Here is a 25,259-nt window from a genome sequence, read left to right on the forward strand (position 1 = left end):
GGACACTTAAAGATAATGTACTGATTAATGGAGAGCTAGGATGGCAATATAAGTGCAAAAATATACTGCGTATGACCGGAAGGTTCTCTGACAAAGTTTCTAGAAATTGTTTTTTCCTCTGGTTCGAGCTGGGCCCTTTAGTTCCCATTAAGGGAAACATTAATGATACAGCGTATAGTGATATTTTAGATAATGTGCGCTTCCAATAGTGTGACAATAATTTGGTGGGAAATGTCCCTTAGCGTTTCAATATGAGCTCTTCCTCACAATGCAAATGTACATGAATTTAATAAACTTCTAATGTTCTCATTCAAATATCTGATGGATCGTCTTGGCTTTAGCTCCAGTCTGACTCTGCATGGCGTGATTTGAATGCAATCATATGGAAATCTTTTCACTCATGCAGAAATGATCATTCTGGAGCAAATTAAAAAATTATCAGACTAATTACTGCAAAGGTACTTGATGTAAAAGAGAAAAGAGATCGTGTGTCTCGAGCTCATGAATCTCAGTTCTGAATTTTTTGTTTCTTCTTCTAGGTTTACTCTCTATCCAGACAAAGCAATACAGTTAGGTGCTTTACTATCTCCCAAATGAGAAAGAAGCCAGGCTGGCCTTGAGGCCTCTCTACAGACTGAAATAGAAGATGCCTGAGAAGAAAACACGAGGCCAAATACAGGGTCAGATCAGTGCACTGTAGTAAAGCTAGTAAAGCTAGGCATGGCCTTTTCAAACCTCCCCAAAACAGTGAGACCCCAACAAATAAAGAGACCTACTTTTCCCACCCTTCACAATTGTTATAGCTTACAATTCCATCAAACAGCTGCACTGCAAGCTTTGTGCCATCTTTTAGAAACGCAGTTACTTGTAAATTTGGCGAGAATCCACTGTTACCTGGAGAAAAGAAACCACTTCAGCTGTTTCTAAATTACAGGCACATGTAATCATACTGCTTGACTATCCCACACAGATCCAGCACCAGTTGGATAAACCGGAACACTACTTATAGGTATATCAGGGCCTCTGATAGTTCGGAGATGCATCTTAAGAGCCCTTGAAAATGTAAACGCACATGTTGTACTGTGACCGAGGACACAGGCACAAAGACGCGGTGACAAAGAAAGGGACTGAGAGACAGACGCAGTCTCCTTATAAGCCGTAACCGGCTGAGCATCGTCGACTTTGGGGAAGAAATCAATCAGAACTGGAAGTGCGGCTTTATGCCCTTGGCAGTTACATCTAACAGTCTTTGTCTTGCACCGCCGTCGCGCCCCCACACCGCCACCCAAACCCTCATTCTCCACGGGTGATGTTTGGTGCCCTGCTTATCAGCCCTCATTCACAACCAACAAAAGAGGGACCTCCGGGGAAACTTCCTGAAATCCACATGACGAGCTCTCAGTGGAGCCGTCCACACGGTTATCAGAACAACCCGCAGCCCAGATGCTTTTTCAGCCTGATTTAATTATAGCTAATACACACCGCCTGCTTTACAGAGTGTGTGTGTGTAGCGGGTCGGACAGATACGCAGATATTCAGAACAGAGGAATCATTTTACTGATAAAAGGCCTTGTGTCTGCAGGATTTGACATAATGTGAGACACGTGAAGCTCAGGTTAAAGTGTTCTTCTATTACGAACTCGATGAATTTGGCTCTTTTACTTGCCGTCTGTCACGATGGCGTGTTAGAAATTGTTTTTTCACCCTTGTACGCACACACAGCCTCTGCTCACTTGGTGGTTTCATCCTCCTAATCAATAGTCTCATTTTAAGACCACACAAAATGTGTAATGTAAAAGGAGGGGCTCTAAAAGCCTTAGCAGCTCTATTATCTTCATCTCTACCAAGCATCTTTGTCCTCAGATTCTGTTAACATTCACAACCGTGCACTGCATTCCCAGAAGCCAACGTTGCCAGATTAAACTGTCATCAAGACCTTCAGTGGGTGCCTTTAAAGTCACCTAATCATCGTAAAAGTAGTTTAGTGTTCTGCTTTATTAAGAAACCCGGCTCCACGTAAGAGATAATGTTATCTCTATAATAAGATATCTGCACATCCGCCGGCCAGGGGTGGAAGCTTTCCGGCTTGTCATCTATTGATCAATCATGCTGCAGGCTTTGATTGCATGCAGGTGAACAGTCTGAGTTTACAGGAAAAGAGAAATTTAATTTGCTCAAACTTTTTTGTTTGTTTTTTTATAAATAATAACCCACGAATGGAGCAGGAAGTCATGGCCCTTAAAAATTAGCTGTGGCCTTCAGAAGCAGTTAAGTATACAAGCTAATGGACTGCAGATGAGATTGCAGTATTGACTTACAAAAAGACATGGCCACTTTATAAAACCCCTAATCACAGAGCTTGCCAAACAACGAGAAATTCATAATAGAGTTTAACCAGTGTCACTATCTGGAAGCGACAAGAAAACGATTCTTTTCTTTGTTCTTTTTTAAATGTTTACTCAGGAAACCCTAAGTTAAGTTTATCGACGTAGAAGTGGTGAATAAGTGAAGAAAAGCCCTACATCACTGGGGCCCATTTACTACTTATGTCACTGTAATTTTATTCAATTACATTTGAAAAACTATAAATAATATACGGTGGCTCCGAGAGGTCAAATGCACTGCAAGTTAAAGAAATCACCAGAACAGATAATGAGAAGTGACAGAAACCAAAACGTGAAGGACTCCACTGGGACACTTTAAAGAAGCAGACGATTCGTCGGTGCTGTGCAGGTAATGTTTATTTTAACCGCATGATTCATATTATACTACAGATACAAGTTTGCTATTAGCATGTGTTCCACAGCTGATCCGTCATGTTGTTGTCTCCCCCAAAACACTTCTTATTTAAAAAAAACACACTTTTTGTGAGTTTTTGCAACATTTTTTGTACCATTTCCATTTTGTTTAGTTTTGTATTTTGCGCTTTTAAAGCTTTTTGTTTTTGTTTTAAAGTTGCAGTGCGTTTGACCTCTCAGGGCCACCGTAATAACACCCATCTAACAGACTACAGAAAGTTTACTAAATAACTGTATAAATATTAATATTTTTTCCAATAGGTGTTTTAGAATTAGATGCCAGTTTGCATGTTTTCTAACAAAGAATTTATCCAGGTTTTTCTTTTTTGTTGTTGTTGCCAAAAATACCACAAGAGAAAAAAAAAGTTTTAGCTTCTCGGTCATGTAAAATGTAATCAGACAGGCACCAAAGAGCAGACAGACAAAGCCCATCGGACTCAGCAGTGAAGAATTTAGCAGGTAAAAATTTAGCTCTTACCCGGAGGAGTCGATGACGACAACAGAGCACAAAGCGTGAGTGTTTAGCAGGAGCCTCGTTACTGTTATTAAATACACCTGTGCTTTTCTGCCAGGTATGTAATACAGGTGTAGTAACAAAGGTTAATCAGGCTGCTTGCTCTCTTGCTTTCTTATGACTACATTAAATGTTGCTCTTATGGGCGATCGTGGCTCAAGAGTTGTAATCTGAAGGTTGCCGGTTCGAGCCCCGGCTTGGACAGTCTTGGTCGTTGTGTCCTTGGCTGTGGCTACAATGTAGCTGCCATCACCAGTGTGTGAATGGGTGGATGACTGGATGTGTAAAGTGCTTTGGGGTCCTTAGGGACTAGTAAAGCGCTACACAAATACAGGCCATTTACCATTTATTACTCGTTGCATTATTATTATTGGTGTTATATAAAACATAATACTGGGGAATTATTTTCCCAAAGAAAAAAAATCCAAACTGACTAAGTATTGATTTCAAGCCTCGACTATCTTCAGCAGGTGCCGTCGCTGCCTGTCATCTACTGTGAGCCTTTTCAAATCTCCACCGTCATTCTGCTTTTTTTATACCATTTAAATTATTATGCACTCACAATCGTTTCAACAGTTGTTATTGCAAGCTGTCAATAGAAAAATAATAACCAGATGCCTGTCAGCTATTCAAGAATAAAATAAATAAAAAGAAACACACACACACAGTTTTGTTTGTTCTCGAACAGCCGTTCCGAAAAATCATTCGGCAAGATTTGTCTGCTCTGAATAAACGATTCTTTGAACAAACAATACTTAGCGCGCTTGAAATTGAATTCCTTTCTCAGGTTACAACAGCACGATAATGAACACATTTTGCTGAATTATTGATCACTCTGATACAAGTAAAACACTTTGTGCCCGTGTAATGTGCTTGCTTTTGGAAAACAATGCCTGGGCCGGGAAAAACAAACAATCTTTCAACGGGATAAAATGCCACCTTGGTAAATACACTGCATCTGTCAACCTCAGCTGTGCTCTCCGCTGACAAGGAATTGTTGGTAATCAAGTGCATCAAGCTTGGAATTATTTGGCTCAGGTTTTGGGGACTGATTCGAATTGCTGATTAATTAAACTTGAGCGAACTTTGCAAAGTACACTGAACAATGTGTACAACTCCCTCCATTATGAGCTGAGCATGTCTTTAGCACGGTAACATATAAGATAATATAAGTGGCCTGGTGGGGAATTTAGGGGAACGTACCCAAGCACTCGATAACACAGCAGCTGTCAGCGTGAGGATGATTCTGACCAAAGCCCCAATAACTGAACTGTTTTCAACTGAGTATTTTCAAATCCAATTTCAGGGCAGAGGGATAAAACACAGCCTGGAGGTGTGATAAACACCCTAGGTGTCCAGTATTGTGTCTGCAGTGGAGCAGCTTCCCTCAGGTCGTACCACAGCTCAGCCTCCCACATGCAATAAAAAATAATCCACCTGCTTAACACACAGCTCCTCTGTTTTTGCAAATACTTTTACATTTTTACTGGTTTATTTCAGGTTGTTTCTAAGTGTTGCGCCCCCTCAGCTTGATCCTTCCATGCAGGGCAGCAACCACACACTGTATTTTAAATACCCACTAAGACTGAACTCGTTGACTTTTGGTTTGCAGGAACTTCCTCAATGCCTTCAGTGAGTCTATCAAAACAAACTCAGTTCAGATATGTTCAGAACCACAGGACGAGAATTAAATAATGGATACGGAACAAAATTAAACCACAAAGCCAGAAGGGAGGAGCGCCGCACAATTTCTCAATTCCAAAACTGAGAGCGGTCCATTAAATTATCTGGTGCTTCTACTGGTGAGCAGGACGTGTAAACGTGACACATTCAAACTCATCTAAAACTCGAAGTGGGTTGTCTGCCTTGAGGGATGCTAAAGTTTTAAATTAGCGTGTTGAAAGTTAAGGACTCGGCATCTCTGTTAAATAAACTGCATCCTTCATCCAGCAGATATGGGACCAGCCACACACTGCTTTCTCATTAGGGGCAAACGTCTGCTCTAGAAACATTTAGTGTAAACGTCTGCTTAGAGGATAAGCCTATTAACTACACTGGGCAGTAAAACTGTTGAAGTCATCTCATCATCAATGCGAGATAAGTAAGAAGGATAAACCGTGTGCGTGCAAAAGATTTAGAAAAAAGCAGGATTGTTTTGTGCGTGAAGGAAACAGCGGGAGGAAAAAAAAGCTACGTGGCTTAGAAACATTTAGAAAAGTATTTTATGTGCAAGTGAATGGGAGTGGGGAAAGAGCAAAAAACAGTGTGTGCTTAAGAGATAAAGAAATTATGAATATTTTGTTTAAGAGAAAGCAAAGAATGTGAAGTCTGAGAATGGGTTTTATATAATGCAAACACTGTAAGAGAGCCAGTAAAAAAGGAGGGGGGGGGCTCTTATCTTCTCTTAGAGTACAAGCAAAAAAACTATCTGAAAAGGAAAGCTTAAACTCAAACTACATACAGTAATTACTTAAACTGAAGAGATGCCCTGGAGTGATTTTTTTGTATTACATTTCCACATCCCTCCGTTTATTATCCCATGGTCTAAAGCCATCTTAATGTGCAATAAACACAGCATAAATTGGCTCTTCTTCAGGTACAGTCTGGCTCTGTTTGGAAGTAGTGAATGAGAGGTTTAAAGACGCCTTCAGAGATCAGCAGCTCAGTCGCTAGGTAATGCTCCCGAGTGCAATTTACTGCACTGCCATCTTTAAAAAACATAAATAAAAAGCCCTTAAAGCATACATTCTCTCTCCTGACACACTTCTAGAGGCACATATATGCATTATACATATAGATAAATCCACGCAGAGGCACAGCATGGCTGTGGGGTGGAGGACTGGGTTGTTAAAACTTCCGTTTGGGCAGAATGACATAACTGACTAAACAGCCCCAACAAATAAACCGGGCAAACATCACAGCCGCTTGCTCTGCCACTTTATTTTATTTTATTTATTTATTTTTTTAGAAAAGCCGTACCAGACTGCTTGGAGAAAGGCGGCTCTGCCAGCTAAGAAAAAGGCATCTGCTCTCGTTTCTTTTGCATGCGAGTGTGTGCGCGCACGTATGTGTCCGCCTGTCCAACCACCCCCTCTCCCTGTGACGAGGAACTGCTAGCTGGCCCGAGCCCACTCGACTGGCCACCTTCCCGTCTTCCTGCTGCGAGAGGCCTGCTTTCCGCTCTGCCAACTGTCGCATGAAGAGGGGGGCAAGAAATAGTTGAGGGGAAAGATTTTCTGTGTGTCTGTCTCACTATTCTCTGAGGAATGAGCTTGAGGGTTAGACATTTAGAGCAAGGTCAATTGCTGTGGGACATTGCTATTTAGCAACAGCTTTCTGGTGACTTAATGCCTTGTGTCATTAGAAATGAAGAAATGAATATTAATCACAGTATTAATCAATAATATTCCAATATGCATTGCCATTAGGGAGTCATCATATTGATAACAAATTCATTTTACGGTGTAATAATGACGAGGATCATCTTAAGTGACAACAAAAACAAGGAGGCATCCAGATGGTAAGAGGAAAGGGCAACCAGTTTCAAAGTGCAGTTCTTTTTTGTTTGTTTGTTTTTGCCACAGTAGCTACTGAAGATAAAAGTCTGAAGCTTTTACTTTCGTTCTTATCATGAAGATAATTCAGGACCTGTAATTTGGGACAGATACATTAAAAAATGCTTGAGTATTGGCTAGTTAAAAATGTCAAGTAAAAACTCGAGCACTATTGCAAAATCCCACATTTGAGTAGAAATTAGCAAAAAACTTTTTACACTCTTTTGAAAGATAACTATGATATTTAGCACTCGTCACTAGTTGTCTTTTGCTATGTGAAGTTTATTTTTTATTAAGGTGTACTCAAATATAACTAATCAATGCACAGAGATTTTTTAATGTATCCGTCCCAAATTACAGGTCCTGATTCGTTTTGGTCATAAGAAAGAGCAACAGCAAATCCAACAGGTGATGGAAATACAAAGAATGCTAATTCTTGGTGTGCGTACAGACCACAAGAGAGGACTATTACATATGCGCTTGGGTTGTGGGTTGCAATGTCACAATGTGTGAGTATGGGTCTTACACTCTCGTGTTATATGTGGATGGATCTGTGAGTAAGTCGGTAAAGTGGGCAGCTGCTCGTTTTAGCCCACTCCCCTCTGCCCGAGTCTACGTCAGCCGGAATCTATGTATGGAGGCTTGCTCATCCTCCGCCACCCCCATGTACGACCAGGCTCACACACACGCAGGCATCCATACACGCTTTGTGTATATAAGACACTTCCTTTAGTATGGGTATCACTCTACTATGTAAGAAGGATCGTTCAGAAGATTTCTAAAATAAGATGACTTCCTCAAACAGCAGGACCATCTGGTGGTAAAGATAAAAAGTTAACCTGCACAGTGCCAGAGGCAGCAAAGTGATTCCTCTCAAATTAATCTCAGATTAAACAATGTCTCGATTAATTAAACGGGAGTAAGGCACTTCCATCGGGTCAACAAGAAAAGCAGTCGTTCTTATGAGTGTTAAGATGTTACCATTTCAGTGTCAAAACTGACTCAATTCACCATTAACGCAGTAATGATGAAGAATTGTGGGGCACATAGCAACAGTTGCCAGTAGCCGCTTTCACAGAATGATGCCGACAGCTCCAAGCCCTCATTCAGCGGCTAGCTGCTCCTTCAACGGTATTTATAGCCGCTATTGATCGAGACAGATTTGGCTGAGAAGGAAAAGCAGCACTTGAGATTTAGCAGCAGACTACAGAAACGGATTTATGTGTCTGAGTGCGATTGATTGTGTGAAAATGCAAACTGTATGTCACAGTCCTCTCTTGTTCTCACTGCCTCTCTACCTCGTGTCATTTCCACCCCATTAAAGTGCTCCATATGAACATCATCACATATTAAACGGCTCAGTCAGCTGCTGCCCTGTCCGCTCCCAACAACAAACCCATCAGATTCGGTCTCCACACACTTAACTTGAGTCACCCAATCAATCCCAGCTAGTGGATTGATTTACTGTGGGAGGCTACAATCTTGCTTGCTGGGGCTTTCTGTTTCGACTGCTGCAGGATGACTAGTCATCTATTTAAAGGGCTCAGGGCTTGACTGAGGACTCTGGGCACATGCCAAGGTGATAGAGGCCACTTTCAGTGAACCGTAGGTGGCCACTTATTGGGATAACACTGACTGTATCTGCGATTTAGGAAAAGGAAATCTCACACACCGAGTATGAATGGGGTCAAGTTTCCTACTCTGCTCTGACGTGTATCCTCTAGTTCTTTTAATCATGAGTAGACTGAACTCGATGGGGAAACTTAACAGTGCACAAATATAGTTTCCTTTTCCTGTCTGCGTAAAGCTCTTGCCATTAGTGGTAATTACTGTTATTATGTGTAAAACAGTGACGCAGGTACAGCAGGTCTAAGGAAAGGCCTTGCACAATCCTCAGCAACAAGGCAGCTTTAATCACAGACATGAAAGTCCTTGAGGCTATTACAGCTTTAACACAGTGTTTACTTCTGCTCTGCTGACTGAAAACTTTTTGGTTTAAATATGTGGATCCATACAGCTAATGAATGGAGCAGTCAATAACACGCCTGTATCTTTGACTCCAGTCCTACTGAAGTGTAAAACACAGGTGTAACTGCTAAGGACTATATTCAGTTGCAGTCAGTGTTTTTGCTGCACTGCCCCATCTGGAGACACTCTGTTTACATGACTTGGATGATCATGCAGTTCCACCTGCATTCTACTGACAGTGTCAGTGCAAACAAAAAGCCAAAATGCATGTTTTTAACGCATTAAGCGGTTAATGCTCAATGTGCCAGAATATAAAATATTTAAATGTCATGCAGCTCCATTTCTGGAATTTTAAAAGTGTTTTCAAACACTGGTGTGACAAATCCTCCCACCACAACATCATCCATACACCATTTGTCCTTAAACTACAATCAGCAGCCATTTGGGTTTTTATGTTTGTTTGGGTGCACTTTGCTGGCGCTGGGCTGGGTGCCCTTTTGCTTTTAGAACAGACGTAATTCTTCATGACACAGATTTAGCAAGGTGCTGATAACATAATAGCATCACACAGTTGTTGCACATTTGTCAGCTGCACATCCATGATGTGAATCTCTCGTTTCAGTCCAGACGACTGGATTGAGATCTGGTGACTGTGGAGGCCACTTGAACATGACACAGGACCTGAGGGATACACGTGGCCCTGAAGCCTCATCAGAAATGATCTCAGTGGAAGGGTGGCTGTCAAGAAGCCATCTTTAAGGACCAGGAGAAAAAGGCTGAGGTATGAAAAATTACACAAGAACTGGACTGAAAATATCCTTTTATGGACTCAAAATGTATGAAGGAGAGGTACAACAGTGTCTACAGCCATCTGTAAAGCATAGTGGAGGCTCTGTCATGGTTTGGGGACGCGTTTCAGCCAGTGGTGTTGGGGATTTTGTTAAAAGTGACAGAATTATGAACGCAGAAAAATGCAGTCAGATTTTGAGCCACCATGCAATGCCATCTGTCATCTGTGACGTGTGCCATTAGAAATTGTTTTATTTTTCAGCGTGACACTGATTCCAAACACACTGCCAACGGAGTGAAAGCATACCTGGATAGAAAAACAAACACTGGAACATTATCAGTCAACATTACTGAAGCAGTGTGGAATCGTCCTGACAGAGAACAGAACAAAAGCCAACATCAAAGAAGAGTTTTGAATGTCCTTCAAGAAACCTGGAGAACTATTCCACAAGACTACCTAAAGAAATGACAAGAAAGCTGCCTGACAGAGTTCAGACTGTGTTAAAGCACAAAAGGTGGTCCTAACAAGTATTGACTTTCAAACTCATTAGAATTGTGCAAACTGTTTTTCCCCTCTTCCATACATGTGTGCACACTTTTCAATCCATCACTGCACCTATTTCTCATTTTCCCCGCAAAATATATTGACTCAAGAATATATGAATTTAAAACTACTGTATGGGTAAATATGTGCCAGAAAATCATAAATGTTACAATTTCTTGCTAGAGGTGAAACCAGAAGATCATTTGACATCATATTCTGCCACTATTTTGTGTGCCCAAAGGGTTATAGTGTGGAAGCTTCGAATGGGACTTCATTTGTTATATCAGAGGTGCCATTAACAATTTTCTGACTGAAAGTCAACAAATTGAATAACCTGTGGTCCAAAGTGTCAATAAGAGTAAAAAATGAGTTTTCTGACCAGTAGACAAAAACAAATAAATCGTCTGTTTACGTCAGCGTGCAAATGCTTTGGCGCACACAATAATCTAAATTTACTGTCACCTGAAATCAAAAGCAGTATTTTTAAATCTGCACTCTTTGCTCTCATTCATTTGTTAAGAGTGCATTAACTTGTTAAACGTTAATAGAATAAGTCCCCTGCTACGTGCAGTTTCAATCATCCACTGTGCAGGCAGACGTTACGTATTAACGTATGGTCCGCAGTCATCACGCCTTACCTGGCCAGCGCCTGGACCTTCGCTGAGTGCCTCTCTTCCAGTTCTGCCAGCTTCTTCTTCAGCAGATCGGTTTCCTGCCTCAGGCCTGCTGAGTGCTCCATCTCCCCATCCAGCAGACTGCGAAGAGACCTAAAGAAAAAAACACTTTAAAAAGCAGCTGCCATGCACGTTTATGCATAAATAACACAGGCTTCTATCACTATCACATTCAGGTAGCATCCCATACACAGGCTTAATCCTCTAAATGTTAAAATACTGGGGATGTTATTTTCATAAACAGATTAGATAAACTGACGATACTTGCTTTAATTGCAGCACTAACTGACAGACTGATTTACATTTAGCTCTGATATAAAATATTTAATCAGCACTTAATCTGTGCCTGTGTCGTTAATTTAATACCCTAAATTTAAATCATTTAGTATGAAATTCTAACCTCTGCTTGGCAGGAGATTCACTTTAATTATATAGAGAGATCCTCGCCTCTCATCTTCTTAAGGAAACCCTTCATAATATTCAGGCTAGTAAATCCTTCTTTGTCATCGGGTTGTGTATCACCTGCTTTCATATGCGCTGTTGTGCAGCTTTTTTTTCCAAAAAGAAAACTTCTTGAAATCGACTTTAATCATCAGACCTTTTTAGACACTTGTGGTATTTGTATTTTAATGGTCTTTTCTTAACTGCTGACTCGGGTTTTTCTGCTCTTTTAGTTATTTTAGATTTGTTGTGGCGTACCTCAGGGGTCCATGTTGGGTCCTACTCAGTTTTCATTATATATGCTGCCTTTGGGATCGATTTTCAGGAAGTACAAAATTCACTTCCATTGTTACGCTGACACCATCCAGATTTATTTTCCTGTCTACGAGATGTTAGAGACGGGTTAACACAGCTTTTATCACCTGCGTCAGATTCCCAAAGCAAAATCCCATCTTCCTCCAAAAGGCCTTAAAAATCCATATTTATGCTTTCATCAGCTCTAGATTGGACTACTGTAATAGCTTGTATCTGTTTGTTGCTCGCAGGCAGTCAAAATGCTGCTCGTTTAACAGATTTTGCATCACTCCAGTTTCATCAGGTCTATAAAGGCTCCCTGTCCATTTTTTATATTAGAAAATGTGAGATCCTTTTACTTACTTTTTATTTTTAAATGGCAACCAACTATTTAACCAGGCAGTGCAACTTAAACAACTCCAAATTCTCATAGTACAGCCATGGTTCCCATTAAAGCAGTTTAGTCTATTTCATTGTATTTTTGGTTTTTATGTTTTATTTCACTGTATCGTTTTTAATTTATTGATCAGTTGTTTCATCTTGTTTTCTTTAACTAACTTGTAAAGTACTTCAGTCAACCTTTTTGCTTTCAAATCTATAAGAGAAATAAATATGTATTGTATTTTTGAGCTTATCAATAAAACTATTGACCTTTGACTTTCAGCATGCTTAACTTTTTTTTTTAGCATCTATTAAATCGCTGCAAGTCACAGTCTCTGGAGGCTAATAAGAGAAGTTCTTCCAGCCTAAGTATGTGTGTGTGATGGAGCATTTGAAAGTTTGCAAGCAGCAGGTAAGAGGAGTGAATCCCAACGTACGTGTTTTGTTCTTCCAGTTCGTCCTTCCTGTTCATCATGGCTACAATGGCCTGACGCAGCTCCACTGCAGAAGAGACACTGCGGTGAGATTTCTGCATAGAAACTGCTTCCAATGCATCACAGACACACAAAGACTACACACAGTAATATGCATAAACTCATATCATACAGCTTTCAAATGTAGAAATAACAGCATCCCACACGCCGCACTTGCTGTATTAATGTGAGATTTTTGTTCTGTCACAAAGATGAACTGCTTTGATAAAATCAGGTTTAACTTTTTTTTTTTATTCAGCTGACAGGAGTTATACAGAATGAGATCCATCGGACTCACAGAGAGCAGCACTTTTATTGCCACAATAAAACATACTTTTGTGGTAGCTACTAAAAACTTTGAAGAAAGAAACAAAGCCAAGAAAATCTAAGAGTGAATCCAGGTTTAGATTTGGGTTCATGTAAACTCTGCTCTGCCGTGCTAGTAAACAAAAACACAATTACCTCACAAATATCTAATAATTACAATCATCTGAACATAATTTGCTTTTATTTTACTGAGCAGGCATTCCCTCTTTTGTACTCGATTCTCACAAGGGAATAAGGGATTACAGTACTAAGGTTATACTAGGTTTTCTACCTTCTGAACTTCTCTCCGACTGTGTTGATCAGTAATACAGACCTTTATTAGCCAACAGTAGCCTGACTGCTGTTACCGAGAAATCCTCAGACCTGAAAATGCAGCAGGCCTCGGGTTCCCTGGTGTAGGAAAGTGCTCGGCCATCGATGCCACTGACTGGACCTAACATACCCCACAATGCATCCAACTAGGAACCTCTGGGATATTATGTGTCATGCATCCAAAGCCACAACATAGCACCACAGTCTGTCCAGGAGCTCACTGATGCTCGGATCCATGTCTGGGAGGGGATCCCCCGGGACAACATCCACAGGAGTGTGCCCAGATGTTATGATGAGTGCGTACAGGCATATGGTCTACTTAGCCACAGGATCACCTGATGACTTCATCCAGCCCTCACACTGTTGGTGGTTTCGCTTTGACTGACTGTTAAAATCAGTAAAGATTTTAAGCTTCAATATTTAGTTCATCAAGATGTGTGATTTAAGTGTTCCATTATTTATGTATTTGTTTTCAAGCAGTGTATTAACACAAATCCATGGGATCAAATTTAGATTGTTTATATCTTCATAGTGGCAGGAAGGCAATAATAACAGAATGGTGGCTGTCAAGTGCCAGGAGCAAAACTGTGCGACTAAAACTCGGGAACAACGCAAGAAAAGATTGAAACGAATCACTGAAAATCAGAGTTTGAGTGCACAGCAAAATATCTGAAACTGGGCAGGACCACTCGAAATTTTGGATACTGTCGCTCTAAAGTTTGGCTAAAACAAAAAAAAGAGAGCAAGCTGAAGCAGTAAAAAATTCTTGACCTTATGAATTATATATGTCTAAGGAGTTACATCAAAAAAGACAAATCAAATAGCTCTGAGGAAAACAGTTTTTTTCCTTCCAATTTCTGACATTTCATAGACCGGAAAATCAATTCACAGAAAAAAATAACCGACAGATTAATCCCCAATAAATATAACGGTGACATTTGTGTCATATGTGTGGCAGCAACTTCAGTTTAAAGGTCTCCGGGTCTTTTTCTTCCAGCTTAAAGCGTCAGTCAGTGGAACTGTATCAGTCGCAGACAAAGTCTGCCAGCAGTCTGCTGCCGGGTGATGCTAATCTCCATCCTGATGTTGAGGACAGATTTGGGCCAGGCTGCGCAGTTGCACGGTGACTCATCTCCATAGTTACGCTCGGAGGTGAGCGTTGAGGTTTCAAAGTGCCTAACTAGGCTGTTACCAGGACTTCCATAAATATTAACCGTGAGACACAGAGCTAATCCATCCTGCATTTTGCATGTCCTGAATTACACACATGCAAAGACCTTAGCTTTGTTTTCATGGCTAATGTAGGGTGTCGATATAGCCACAGACATGAGCAGGTCTCTCATCTAACCCCGGGATAAGTGCCTGTTTGGAGGAGGACGAGGAAAAAGGAAAGGCGAAGAAAAAAAGCGATGACAAGCACAACAGTGAGGAGAAAGGGGAAAAACTCGATTATCTCCACAGCTCCATTCTCCACATCAGCAGGCCAGAAATAAACGTGACCTTTAGTCCAACCACGCGTTCACAGCGGCTGCCACGGACGAGCCATTAGGGACTTCAGTAGAGCCAGACGCCCCTCTGTCCACACAAGAGGACGTGAACAAATTACAGCACAAGTCTGTGTGCAGAAAGACAGACGCACGCACCTCTGTGCTCAGGCTCTGCGTGGAAGAGCCATCTTTCCAGGAAAACAAGACAGCGTGCACTTCCGCCAGCACGTGCACGCCCCGGCTCAATCGTTCCAATAACAGATGCATTAGGCGAGATCTACGCCTTGTAATAATACTCTCCAATCAGTGGACCGCTTGGCCTCACGAGCTGTCAGACCCAGAAGGAAATCACTGAGGCCGAGCTCACACTGCACCCCTCATCCTTCTTTTTTCTCCTAACACAGTTTTTCCTTCAGGTTCTCCAGCACGCCTTTAAATAAATCCAGCACCTTCTGAATTTATCAAAAATGTACTCACTAAACAGGCAAACAACATCATGGGCTGTTTTTACTGCCCTTCAGTGTGCTCTAATAACATAGTACAAATGTATAACACAATCTAAACCTAATCAGCTCGAGTAATTTAGTATTTTGCATGCATCACTCTGGTGTTTTCACAGGCTCACCGTTACTCTTGTTGACAAGTCCACTCAATTCCACGTATGAAATGGTGGCACGTCTCTATGGAAAGTTTAACCTGCAGTTTAGATCAATACAAAGTGGATTTTACCTAAAGGCAAAACCCAGAGTGAAACGCTATAAAATCAAGGTTTAATCAGACATGTTCTGCGTATTTTTCCTTCTCCTTTCAGACGATTCTGCACAAATCTCAGGGGGAACTGTTGTTTTGGCTTAGGTGCAAAAGCAACAGAGCCAGGGAGAGCAAAGTGAATAGGAGTTTTTCAGCTGAGAAGAAGCTCTGATCTTCTACTGAAAATATAAAAACTGAACCAAGTCAAAAACGGTATCTCTGCCTCTGTCCACTGGTTTCCTCCTTGTGTGATGTGACTCAGTCTGGAGAGAAGCTCTTTTGCTCTTTAAAGTCTGATACCTAAATGTGACGTTAGAGTTTCAGGCAGGATTTGTCTTTGAAGGAAGAAGCAGCTATTGAAATCTGCTATTCTACATCTTTTAAAGGCCTTGTGTAACCATGAAAACCATCCTCTCTGCTCTTTGCCTCTATGAGAGAAATTTCAGATCAGCAGCTCTCTCCCCTTCTCTCTCTTTGACCCTCTGGCCTCCTCTTACTGAGGACTAATAGACTAGACGACCACTCAGTCCCGGTGCTTAAGAGCAGTTCCCCCTCACCTTCCCTCCTCTGGCTTTCTCCGTCTTTTTCTCTCTCTCACACACACACTAAATCCCAAAATCTCAAACAGCATCCGTCTGGGCGTCTAAGGGTCTAAGCTCTGATTAGCTCCGGGGCACTGAGCAGAACACCAAGCAGACTCCAGGCAAGAGGAAAAAAAGTCTGTGTGTTCAGTGAGCTGGTCGCACACACCAAAATGTCCATCGTGTGATTTCATTTTAGTTTTCTGTGTTTCTGTTTTTTCTTTTATTACAGATCAGAAATTTGATGTGAACTACAGGCATTCTCACAATCTGATTTTTGCCATGCTCCCAAGCAAACAGCGAGTCCATACAGTACATACAGTAACATGCCAGAACACTGGAACAACAGCACCACCTGGTGGATGATTTAACATAATGAAAACACAATGAACAGTCTCTGGACGAAGGGCTTAACTCACTGCAATTAGATCAGTTTATCCGGCAAGAAAAATGACAACAAGGTTTGAAAACACTAATCAGGAAGTTCAATTTCATTTGCTCCGGGTTCCACAGCTGTGGAGAAATTTCCCAAGAAAGACATGTCAGGACTTTCAAAGGATTCATTACGGTCACAAACTTCTGGGCCTACAGCTTGAAATCTGATCATCTTCTGGGTAAAGCCTCTTGAGGAACAGATAATTTGACAAGTGAGTTTCCTGCAGTCAAATCTAATGTAAGGCGTTTGTATGTTTCATTCAATTTAGGAGAGGTTTGTGGCGTTTTGGGCCACTCGTTATTCAGCTGCGCAAACTCAAATTTCTCACACACACATTTTGCTGATAAAAGCAAGTTTAAATGTATGTTTTGAGGTTAGACAAAGTCTGTGTGTGTGTGTAATGCACATATCACCTTTTGGGCTGAAGAGAGTCTCGTGCATGTTTTTCTTGCATGCATCAGTGCACAATTTTACAAATTCTACAATCATGCATGCAAGAAAATAAAAATATTAATTGAAAACATTTTCCTTTATCTGAAGTTTTGCTAGCTAAATGAGTATTTTGTTGTGTATCCAGCAGGTGCTTCTTAGCAATTTGTAATTAACTCTTCTGTTCCTCTTAAGGTGTTTTTTTTTTTTTACTCGTACTCCCAAGAAACTAATTGAGGGTCACGAATAAATGCGCGAGTAACAACATGTTTTTGTTTGGCAACCAACCCACAGCTCCGCACCAAAAGAGATCAAATCCATCTTGTTCGTGGGCATGTTTGAACCTTTCTTGTCAGAGTGACTGAATAAAATATGCTGCTCAGCTGTCGTGAATACCATGCGTCAAACGCCGCAATGATTCATATCACTGAACAGGTTTGGGAACATTAAGAAGAGAGGGGAGGCGAGAAATAGTAAGAGACAGACAGACGGATAAAGAAAGCACACTCACCCACTGTCATGGACTCGGGCAAAGCAGATGTTGACAGCGCGCTGGAGAGCGGAGCAGGCTGCGTTGTTGGACTGGACTCCATACTGAAAGAATTCGAAAGAGGAATCACATCTTGGAATTGCTTCTTATTTTATTTTGCACATTAAGCTGCAGCACAACGTCACATTGAGGAGGCCTGGAAGTGAAGAATGTTTCACAGCACTTCTGCCTGAAACGACAGCTTACTTGAACGTGAGCTGAGATCTGCTGCTGCTCTCGCAGTTTCCCACTGATCCTGCCGACTCACACTGAACAGGAAATGCGGCCGTGTCTTCCACGGAGCTCACTGAAACAAAGTGAAAGTAAAGCTGGAAGCCAAAAGAGAAAGTCCCTGCGTTTCATTCGATGAAATAAATCCTTCACAGAAACCATAAGCCGCTCTGATCAGCAGTAAAAACACTGCATGCCTACTGCAAGAGAAATAAGGACCATTTCCCTTTATGGCCTTTCAGGTCCCCCATCAAAGACTGCCAGAGGCACTGATGTGTGAATGTTATGTTTGCCTAGATTGCATGAAATTGTGTACTCCTGATTGATCCTCGTGATATCATTTTGGGACAGGAAATTTCATGAGTTCCCACAGAACTACAATCAATCTTTGGCTATTTGTGTGAATTGTGCATTTCCACTGTGACGTGAGCCACTAACCGCTGCTGCAGTACCTGACTGAGGGTCGGCAGGGTTCACAGGAATCAGGATGTCTGCGCTGCTGTGTCCAGCCATGACTTGTAGAGGGCTCCACGTGGACACGCTGGACAGGCTGCCCACCACCACCCTAAAACAGCACAATTTTGCTCTTGGTCAGTTTGCTGCTTGAGGAATCAGTGAATAAATTGACCCACAGGTAAGTTTATTGTGGTGTGTTCAAAGTCTGACGCACCTGTAACAGACACACCTGTTAACACAGCATAATAATGATAATCAGCCAATCACACAGCATAAACCAAGTGCATGTAAGCATACAGACATGGCCAAAATGAGAGGTTGAAATTAAACCAAGCTTTTTCTGGGGCAGAAGATAATTTAAGTGACTTTGAATGTGGCAGGGTTGTTGGTGCCAAATGATGGTTTGACTAACTCAGAGACTGCTGATCTGCTGGGACTTTCCCACACAACCACCTCTGGAATCTAAAGAGAACGGTCCAAAAAAGAGGAAATAATCATCCAGTGGCATTTCTCTACAACAGTAACCACTCTGTCCAGCCTACAGATGGACTACAAAAGCAGCAATAACTGCACCAGCTGCCACTACTGTCAGTTAAAAACAGGAAACCGAGGCTACAATTAACACAGGCTTGCCAAAACTGGACAATATGAGACTGGAAAAGTTGCCTGGTCTGTTGAGTCTCGATTAACTGCTCAACGTTTGCATGTCAGAGTCAGAATTTGACATAAAACCACGGGGTATCAAGGGTTCAGAGTGATGATGGTGGTGGTATAATTTAATTTAATAACTCTCTACCCGAGTATTGTTTCTGACCATGTCCATCTCTGTTCGACCACAGTGCATCGTCTTCTGATGCTCAACTCAAGCAGGATAACGCACCACCTCAAATCATCTCAAACCCATTAGCTGAACATGACAGTGAGCTCAGTGTACTCCACATGTGCAGCCGACAGTGTGATGTTGTCAAGTCAATATGGACCAAAATCTCTGAGGAATGTTTCCAGCACCTTGCTGAATCTCTGCCATGAAGATTTAAGACAGTTCAAGTTGAAAAAGGGGATCCAGCTCAGGACTAGCAAGGTGTGCCTAATAAAGTGTCTGGGGAATGTGTATCTATTTGAAAACTACAAATTAGAACTTTCTGCTGTTCATGTACGTCTCCGCCACCCTGGGAAGGCGCGGCTCACAGTTTGAAAACCTTTGGTATAAATAAATTCTATATCTTTTTGTGGTATTATACATGCATACATTTTATACATACATTTAAAATTGAGTGCTAAAAGTATAAAAATGCAACCTAACTGAAGTAATTTTCTTCTGGTCTGTAGATGGCAAGTTTTATAGAAAACAATTACAGAAAAAGGGCACCGATCTCTCTTTCCAGAAGTCATGATCATGACCCGAACTATTTTTATTTTCTACCAAAACTAAACAACCCGCAGCCAGATCACCGTGCAGGAGCAGCGATGCATCTAGCTGTGACGAAAGGCTTATGCTCATGACAGTGTGACAGTCAACAGTCCTTCAGCTCAAATGTAATGTTAGCGAGCTGCACGCAGAAAGAAGAAATCTCCTGCATTCAAACTGCTCACATGCTGCTTTTTGCTGAATTTCTCAAATATATTTTTTCTGCTGTGAGCACCAGAATCTAAAGTACAACTACTACTAGTCTACTTCGGTTCTTTTCACTTACTGATCACTCGGTATCCTCTCTTCCTCTTGGGTTTGTGCTCTAGGCTTATATATCTCCTCCTCTTCCTCCTCGTTGTCTACACTCTTGGTGTCAGGCAGCGGAGGCGCCGTTATGGGAGGTGTGCGGCAGGGATGCGGGGACCCCACCCAGTTGACTGTGCCCGGCTCAGACATGCCATTCTGGGCAAGCGACTCAGAGAAGACCGGCTCCAAAGGGTCAATCCCTTCCTCCACACTGCTCTGAGCAGGAGCGGTGTGACTTTTCCTCATCCCGCCAATCTTCTGGGAGTCGTCTTCCCCGTCCTCCTCATCCTCAGCTCCTCCATCCAGATCATCATCAAAGGAAATGATGTTGGTGATCTTCTTTTTCTTCCGCCGCTCCTTCCTCAGCCCTGAGTCTGGGTGGAAAAATATATTTCTTTTTACAAAGGAGTGAACAAAAACTTATATATTTTAAGGTTTATACTTTCATCTTACAAACAGCTGTAATGCTTAAAAGATTAAAACACTAACTTAGACTTATAACCTGCATACTGACATTTTTATCATGTGTAATAACTGAGACACAGGACACATGACAGTCATTTTATTCATCTTCTATAGAGAAAGCAGTAAAAGCTAAAAAATCAGCACTAAAATATCTATGGATTACAAGCTGTAGCTACTGTGATGCCGCTCACTGATCAGTGAAGTCCCATTTGATGCCTCAAACTGAGTATTTTGGCCAGAGGTCGAAGACTGCATGAAAAATTTAAGGTCATCACCTATTCAATAATGGTTGAAACACTTGACCGAGACGAAAAATGTTTACCGACGTCATAGACTGAACGAGAAGTCGGCTTGTTTTCTCATAGACCTCTATATAATCTCTTTGCAACCAGAGCGCATCTATCTTTTATATACAGTCTATGTTATCAACGTAGCACACTGCGATTACCAGCTGCTTTTGCAGATTTTGCATTCATGATTTAAGTGTAAGGTGAAAGAACTGTTTACAGTTTATTTTAAGTGCTTTTAACTGGTATTTGTGCAATGCAAAACTCAAAAATTGGACTGAGAGGAGAGAGGGAGAGGACTGGCAACAGAATTGGGAGCAGTCCTGTTCGCAAATTACAGAACATGTGCACTTCTATCCATCCTCAACTGTGCATAATGAGGAAAAAAAAAAACAATTATGTGTATTATCTGCCGATTCTGCCTCTGCTGACAAAAGTGATGAATTTCCTGGCGCCGTGTCTTCATACTTGAGACCAACACTGGCTTTGGTTTTTCCTCCTTGTTTGGAAAGTAGCTGATATGCTAGACTCATGATGACTGTTAAGCAATTATCGTCATTTCGAAGGCTTTTGTGAGGAACAGATGAATGATGATAAAAGAAAGTCTGTCTCCTTCCTCTCAGAGCCAAAGAGGCTGGCTGTGCATTAGCAAGTCTTCTAACGGTGAATAATCTGAATAGGCTTTCCCACTCGGAGGAGCCGGCGCAGCAGCTTAGAATTTCATTTACATTCATTTCAGCAGAAAGTTTCAGCAGCGCACAGTTAAAAGTCTAAAGGCGCTTTAGTCCCGTTGAGGAGAACATATGGAGAGAAAATGGTGTGAGTTTCCCTCCGACGGGACAGACTGAGGCAGACTTCTAAATGAGGTCAGACTTCACGGTGGGATTCTTCTCTGCTGCAGATGCCTCGAGCTGCATCCTTGTTTAAGCATCCATTATGGAAGCACAAACTGAGCCATATGTTGCTTTTTGCTGGTTTTGTGACACTTATAAAAACACATATACTGCAATACTAAAACAAAGCAAATAAACAGAAAGTGTTTGGATCAATCAAGTGCAAAACTAAAAAAAAATCACCAGTTTCTTGCATATAACAGCAAGTCAAACACTGCTGTTGCCCTACCAGCAGAGGTGCTGCGTGGCACCACGGGGAGTGGGTCGGAGGCCCCATCCACTTTAGGGGTGAAGCCAGGCACCACAGCTGTGGCTGTGCCGATCTCTCGCAGCAGGCTGCTAACCCCCTGAGTGGACTCTTTCCACAGGCTGCCAATGCCCTGCGTGGACTCCTTGAGGAGGTGCGACACTGAGGACCCTCCGCGTGTTACGGCGCCGTTCAGGTCGCTGTTGTCAATGTTGATGGCAAACAGAATGGAGTTCAAACCTGAGCGCAGCAGATGGAGAGAGAAGGAAGTGAAATGTACTTTAGTTCCACTAGAACACATGAAGCTTTTGAACTTTCTTTGTGCTTGCTAAGTATTTCTGGGTGCACACAACAAATCTGCCCGAGATGTAAAAAAGAAGAAGAAGAAGAAGAAGAAGAAGAGAAATGCTCTGGCACAAGATCAGTGGTTTACATTCTAAATAATTTTATGGTTTGTTTTCATCCGAGTTGTGCTCATCAATAGTTCAACAGCACCAGTGCGACCATTAACATAAATGGGGTCGGAGCTTAAACTGTCAGCAAAAACCCACTCATGCTTAACAAGTAAAGTGCAAAGTCAGTCAGTTTCCTGTGTTTTACAGCGGCTCCGTTTGTGTGAAGTCATTTCAGAGAGACTGAGTGTGGTTAGTAACACACGAGAACACAACATTTAAAGACTAAAAATGCAGCCATAAGTTGGCTGAATTTAAATCTTCCAGTGTGTAAATTCTAATAATGGGGCAACAAATATAGCCCAGCAAAAGGACCATATTTTAAAAGGGAATTTTAAACCTCGGGCTCAGTTGTATGAGAGGGGCCACAGAAGAAGCTGAAAAACGAAACCAGTGTGGAAATGCAGCAAACTGCACGTCCTAGAGTGGAGTTTTATTTTAGGAGTCTCCAACAATCTGAATGCCAGGTGGGAGCTGACATGGACATCCGTAGCTCCCTGGCTGCCTGTTAGGCATTATCTGAGTCGCTGAGTGACCTTTTTAACCTTGTTTATCAGACATAATATGCCCTGCTGTGTGGCTAATTACACCAACAGGCCGTCCAACAAGTTGGTGCTTTGTTTTAAGCTGTGGTGAAATGTATGCAGATGTGTTTGGGCTATGCAGGCATACAGTCTGTGGATGCATTCAAGCTACCTAGAGCCTTCTGTCTGCAACTAAATAGCTTTAGCCAAAATGCTAATATTCAGGTGGCAGTAAAGAGGCCACTGTCTGATGTCAGAGTGGCTACATCCAGCTTTAACAGTTTGAGTTGCTTCCACTTATGTTACTTAAGCTTAACTTATAACCAACTCATAAAGCACTGTGCAAAAGTCTTGCACCACTCCTCATTTCTTTATATTTTGCTTGAAAAAATAATTTTTACAATTATCATGAGCATGAAAATGAAAACTTGGTAATCTCCTTTATTGTTAAATGGAGCAAACTAATACTGAGCGGAACAGTACAGCTTATTGGTCTTCTGGAATAGCTCTCCAGGCTTCTTAAAGGACATTCAAAGCTCTTCTTTGGAAGTTGGCTGCCTTTTGCTCTGTTCTCTGTCAAGAGATGTTTAGGCCCAGGCTCTAGGGAGGCCAATCCATGGCTGATAGTGTCCTGTTATGCGTTTTTCTATCCGGGTATGCTTTATATGTACTGGAGGTGTGTTTGAAATCATGTTCATGCTGAAAAATGAAGCTGTTACCAATCAGATGCTTGTGAAATGATGACATATGGCTGATCAAAAATCCGATTACAAGAACTTCCTGGGTGACTCGAGACTTTTGCACAGTGCTGAAAGTCTGTATTAAAGTTTGAACCCTATACTCTCCTGCTGTGTCAGCAAGCTGTTTAGTGTGTTTACCACCAATAATTTAATGCAAAAACACAAGCTCACCTGCAGCCATGGTAGGAAGCATACTAGCTCTCTCTTCATCAAGCACAAAAGCCCAGTCTTCATAGTAAGATCTAGAAAACACAAAAGATCTATAAACAAGCGAAAAAGAAAGAAAAAATTCCACCTAGCTGAGAAACTGTGTGCGGAGCATAACTGACGAGGGGGCTTGTCACTAACCCGAGACGGGGGCGGTCAGCCAGCAACGTGTGCAGGTAGCGCTCCAGCGAGTGCTCATTGAGGGCGCAGCGCAGCCAGGCACGACCTCGGCCGAGCTCTGAGGAGATCTGGCGCAGGGAGTAAAACCGCTGGAGCTCGTGGCGGTTCAGGTGCTCCTTCACGTAGAACCAGAAAGTCAACTCTAGCGAGCGGGACAAAAGGAAAGAGGAAGAATAAGCTCCACCTCTATTGTGAAAAACAACTGCTCTGGAGTTAAGTAAGAGTTCAAAAGGGTAGAAAAGAAGCTGCAAAAGACTCTCTCAGCACATCCCCCTCTCATTAACAGAAGAGGGGACCCTTCACGCACCACTCACACAGCTCCATCCCAACCGTCTCCATCCTTTGTTCTCTCCTCAGAACTCAAACTAGGTCTGTTTTAATGTTGTGTTTTCTGAGGTGTGGTAATTAATAGGGATGAGCGTTAAGCTGCTGGTTTGCATACAAATCACCATGTGACCTCAGAGAAAATTGAAACTCTGGCTATTATTGTATTTCTAGCATTGTCAGAGGCCCTAGCTTCATTAGTAAGCTCTAAATCCTCAGGTTCAGGCACAATCCTGTCTTCTAACTGCCTGTGAAATACAGAAAAGCATTGCATATGGTAATAGATATACATGACAGAAGTCACGCATTTGTCCTCAATAGCAACACTGTCTTAATATTCCACAGAATAAGCTGTGTGGTTGTAGTTTTTAAGGATACCTTCCGCAAGTCTGCTTATCCAAGGTCACAGAGGGCTAAAGTGAAGTTTCTGCTCCACTTTTCAACTCTAAACCCACAATTTCACAGCCGTACGGGAACCTGGCGTACCTGTTTCAGTCTTGCTGCTGAAGCCTGCGGCCTGTTTGAGAGCGGCAGCTGTGAGGGCCAGACCTCTGCTCTTCCTCAGACCGTGCTGCAGCACCGCTTCAAACTGTGCGCACAGACAAATCACCCTGCAGAGACAAAGACAGGTTAGGATAACATGAAGACAAGCGGGTGGGGGTGTCGCCTAATAGTCAGAACAGCCCAGTTCACCCTGCTGTGCTTTTTATGCTGCACTGGAAATGTTGCTTTCACATTTCCAGTGCAGCATAGATGAAACTACAACTAATCCATGTAAATGTTAATGTTCAATTAACTGAGTGCATCACATATCAAATGATTCTCCTAATGCAGATAGTCTGAAAGGCCTGAGGTTAAACCCAGCTTCACTTTATGGGATTTGGCCTCACATTTGAATCTCATAAATCTACTATAGATATAAGATTTCTCTCATACAAGACTGCAGTAGCTCTCACACGTCTTCTCTGGATGACCTCCAGGCTCTGTTTGTGTATCCCTTTTCTACTGAGCTCTCCAAGACCCTAATGTGGCAGCTTTACCTGAGGTTATCCCTGCAGCTTCAACTCTCCGACCTTTTAGCTCCTGAACTTTCTGAGCTTTAGTGTCCGAGAATGAGAGAAAGCGACATTCCCTTGTGTCCCATGTTTGCGCTACGCACCTACAGGGAGTGCAGAATTATTAGGCAAATGAGTATTTTGTCCACATCATCCTCTTCATGCATGTTGTCTTACTCCAAGCTGTATAGGCTCGAAAG

At 42.0% G+C, this 25,259-nt stretch overlaps 1 protein-coding gene across 1 annotated transcript in view; it reads right to left on the reverse strand.

Moving 5' to 3' along the window:
- Positions 1-10,801: 10,801 nt before the first annotated feature.
- The window catches only part of snx29 (sorting nexin 29), a 21,182-nt gene continuing 6,724 nt past the window's right edge, over positions 10,802-25,259 (reverse strand). The window contains exons 4-13 of the mRNA XM_005721955.1: positions 24,491-24,615; positions 23,642-23,822; positions 23,465-23,535; positions 21,560-21,817; positions 19,663-20,059; positions 17,965-18,077; positions 17,489-17,588; positions 17,264-17,346; positions 12,395-12,458; positions 10,802-10,934 (exon numbers count right to left, since the gene is read on the reverse strand). Of these exons, the coding sequence (XP_005722012.1) occupies positions 10,802-10,934; positions 12,395-12,458; positions 17,264-17,346; positions 17,489-17,588; positions 17,965-18,077; positions 19,663-20,059; positions 21,560-21,817; positions 23,465-23,535; positions 23,642-23,822; positions 24,491-24,615 (1,525 nt within the window). The remainder of the gene's footprint in view (positions 10,935-12,394; positions 12,459-17,263; positions 17,347-17,488; positions 17,589-17,964; positions 18,078-19,662; positions 20,060-21,559; positions 21,818-23,464; positions 23,536-23,641; positions 23,823-24,490; positions 24,616-25,259) is intronic.

This window comes from Pundamilia nyererei, unplaced genomic scaffold (genome assembly GCF_000239375.1).
Source record: "Pundamilia nyererei isolate P.nyererei 1_Seehausen unplaced genomic scaffold, PunNye1.0 scaffold00005, whole genome shotgun sequence".
Taxonomy (NCBI): Eukaryota; Metazoa; Chordata; class Actinopteri; order Cichliformes; family Cichlidae; genus Pundamilia; species Pundamilia nyererei.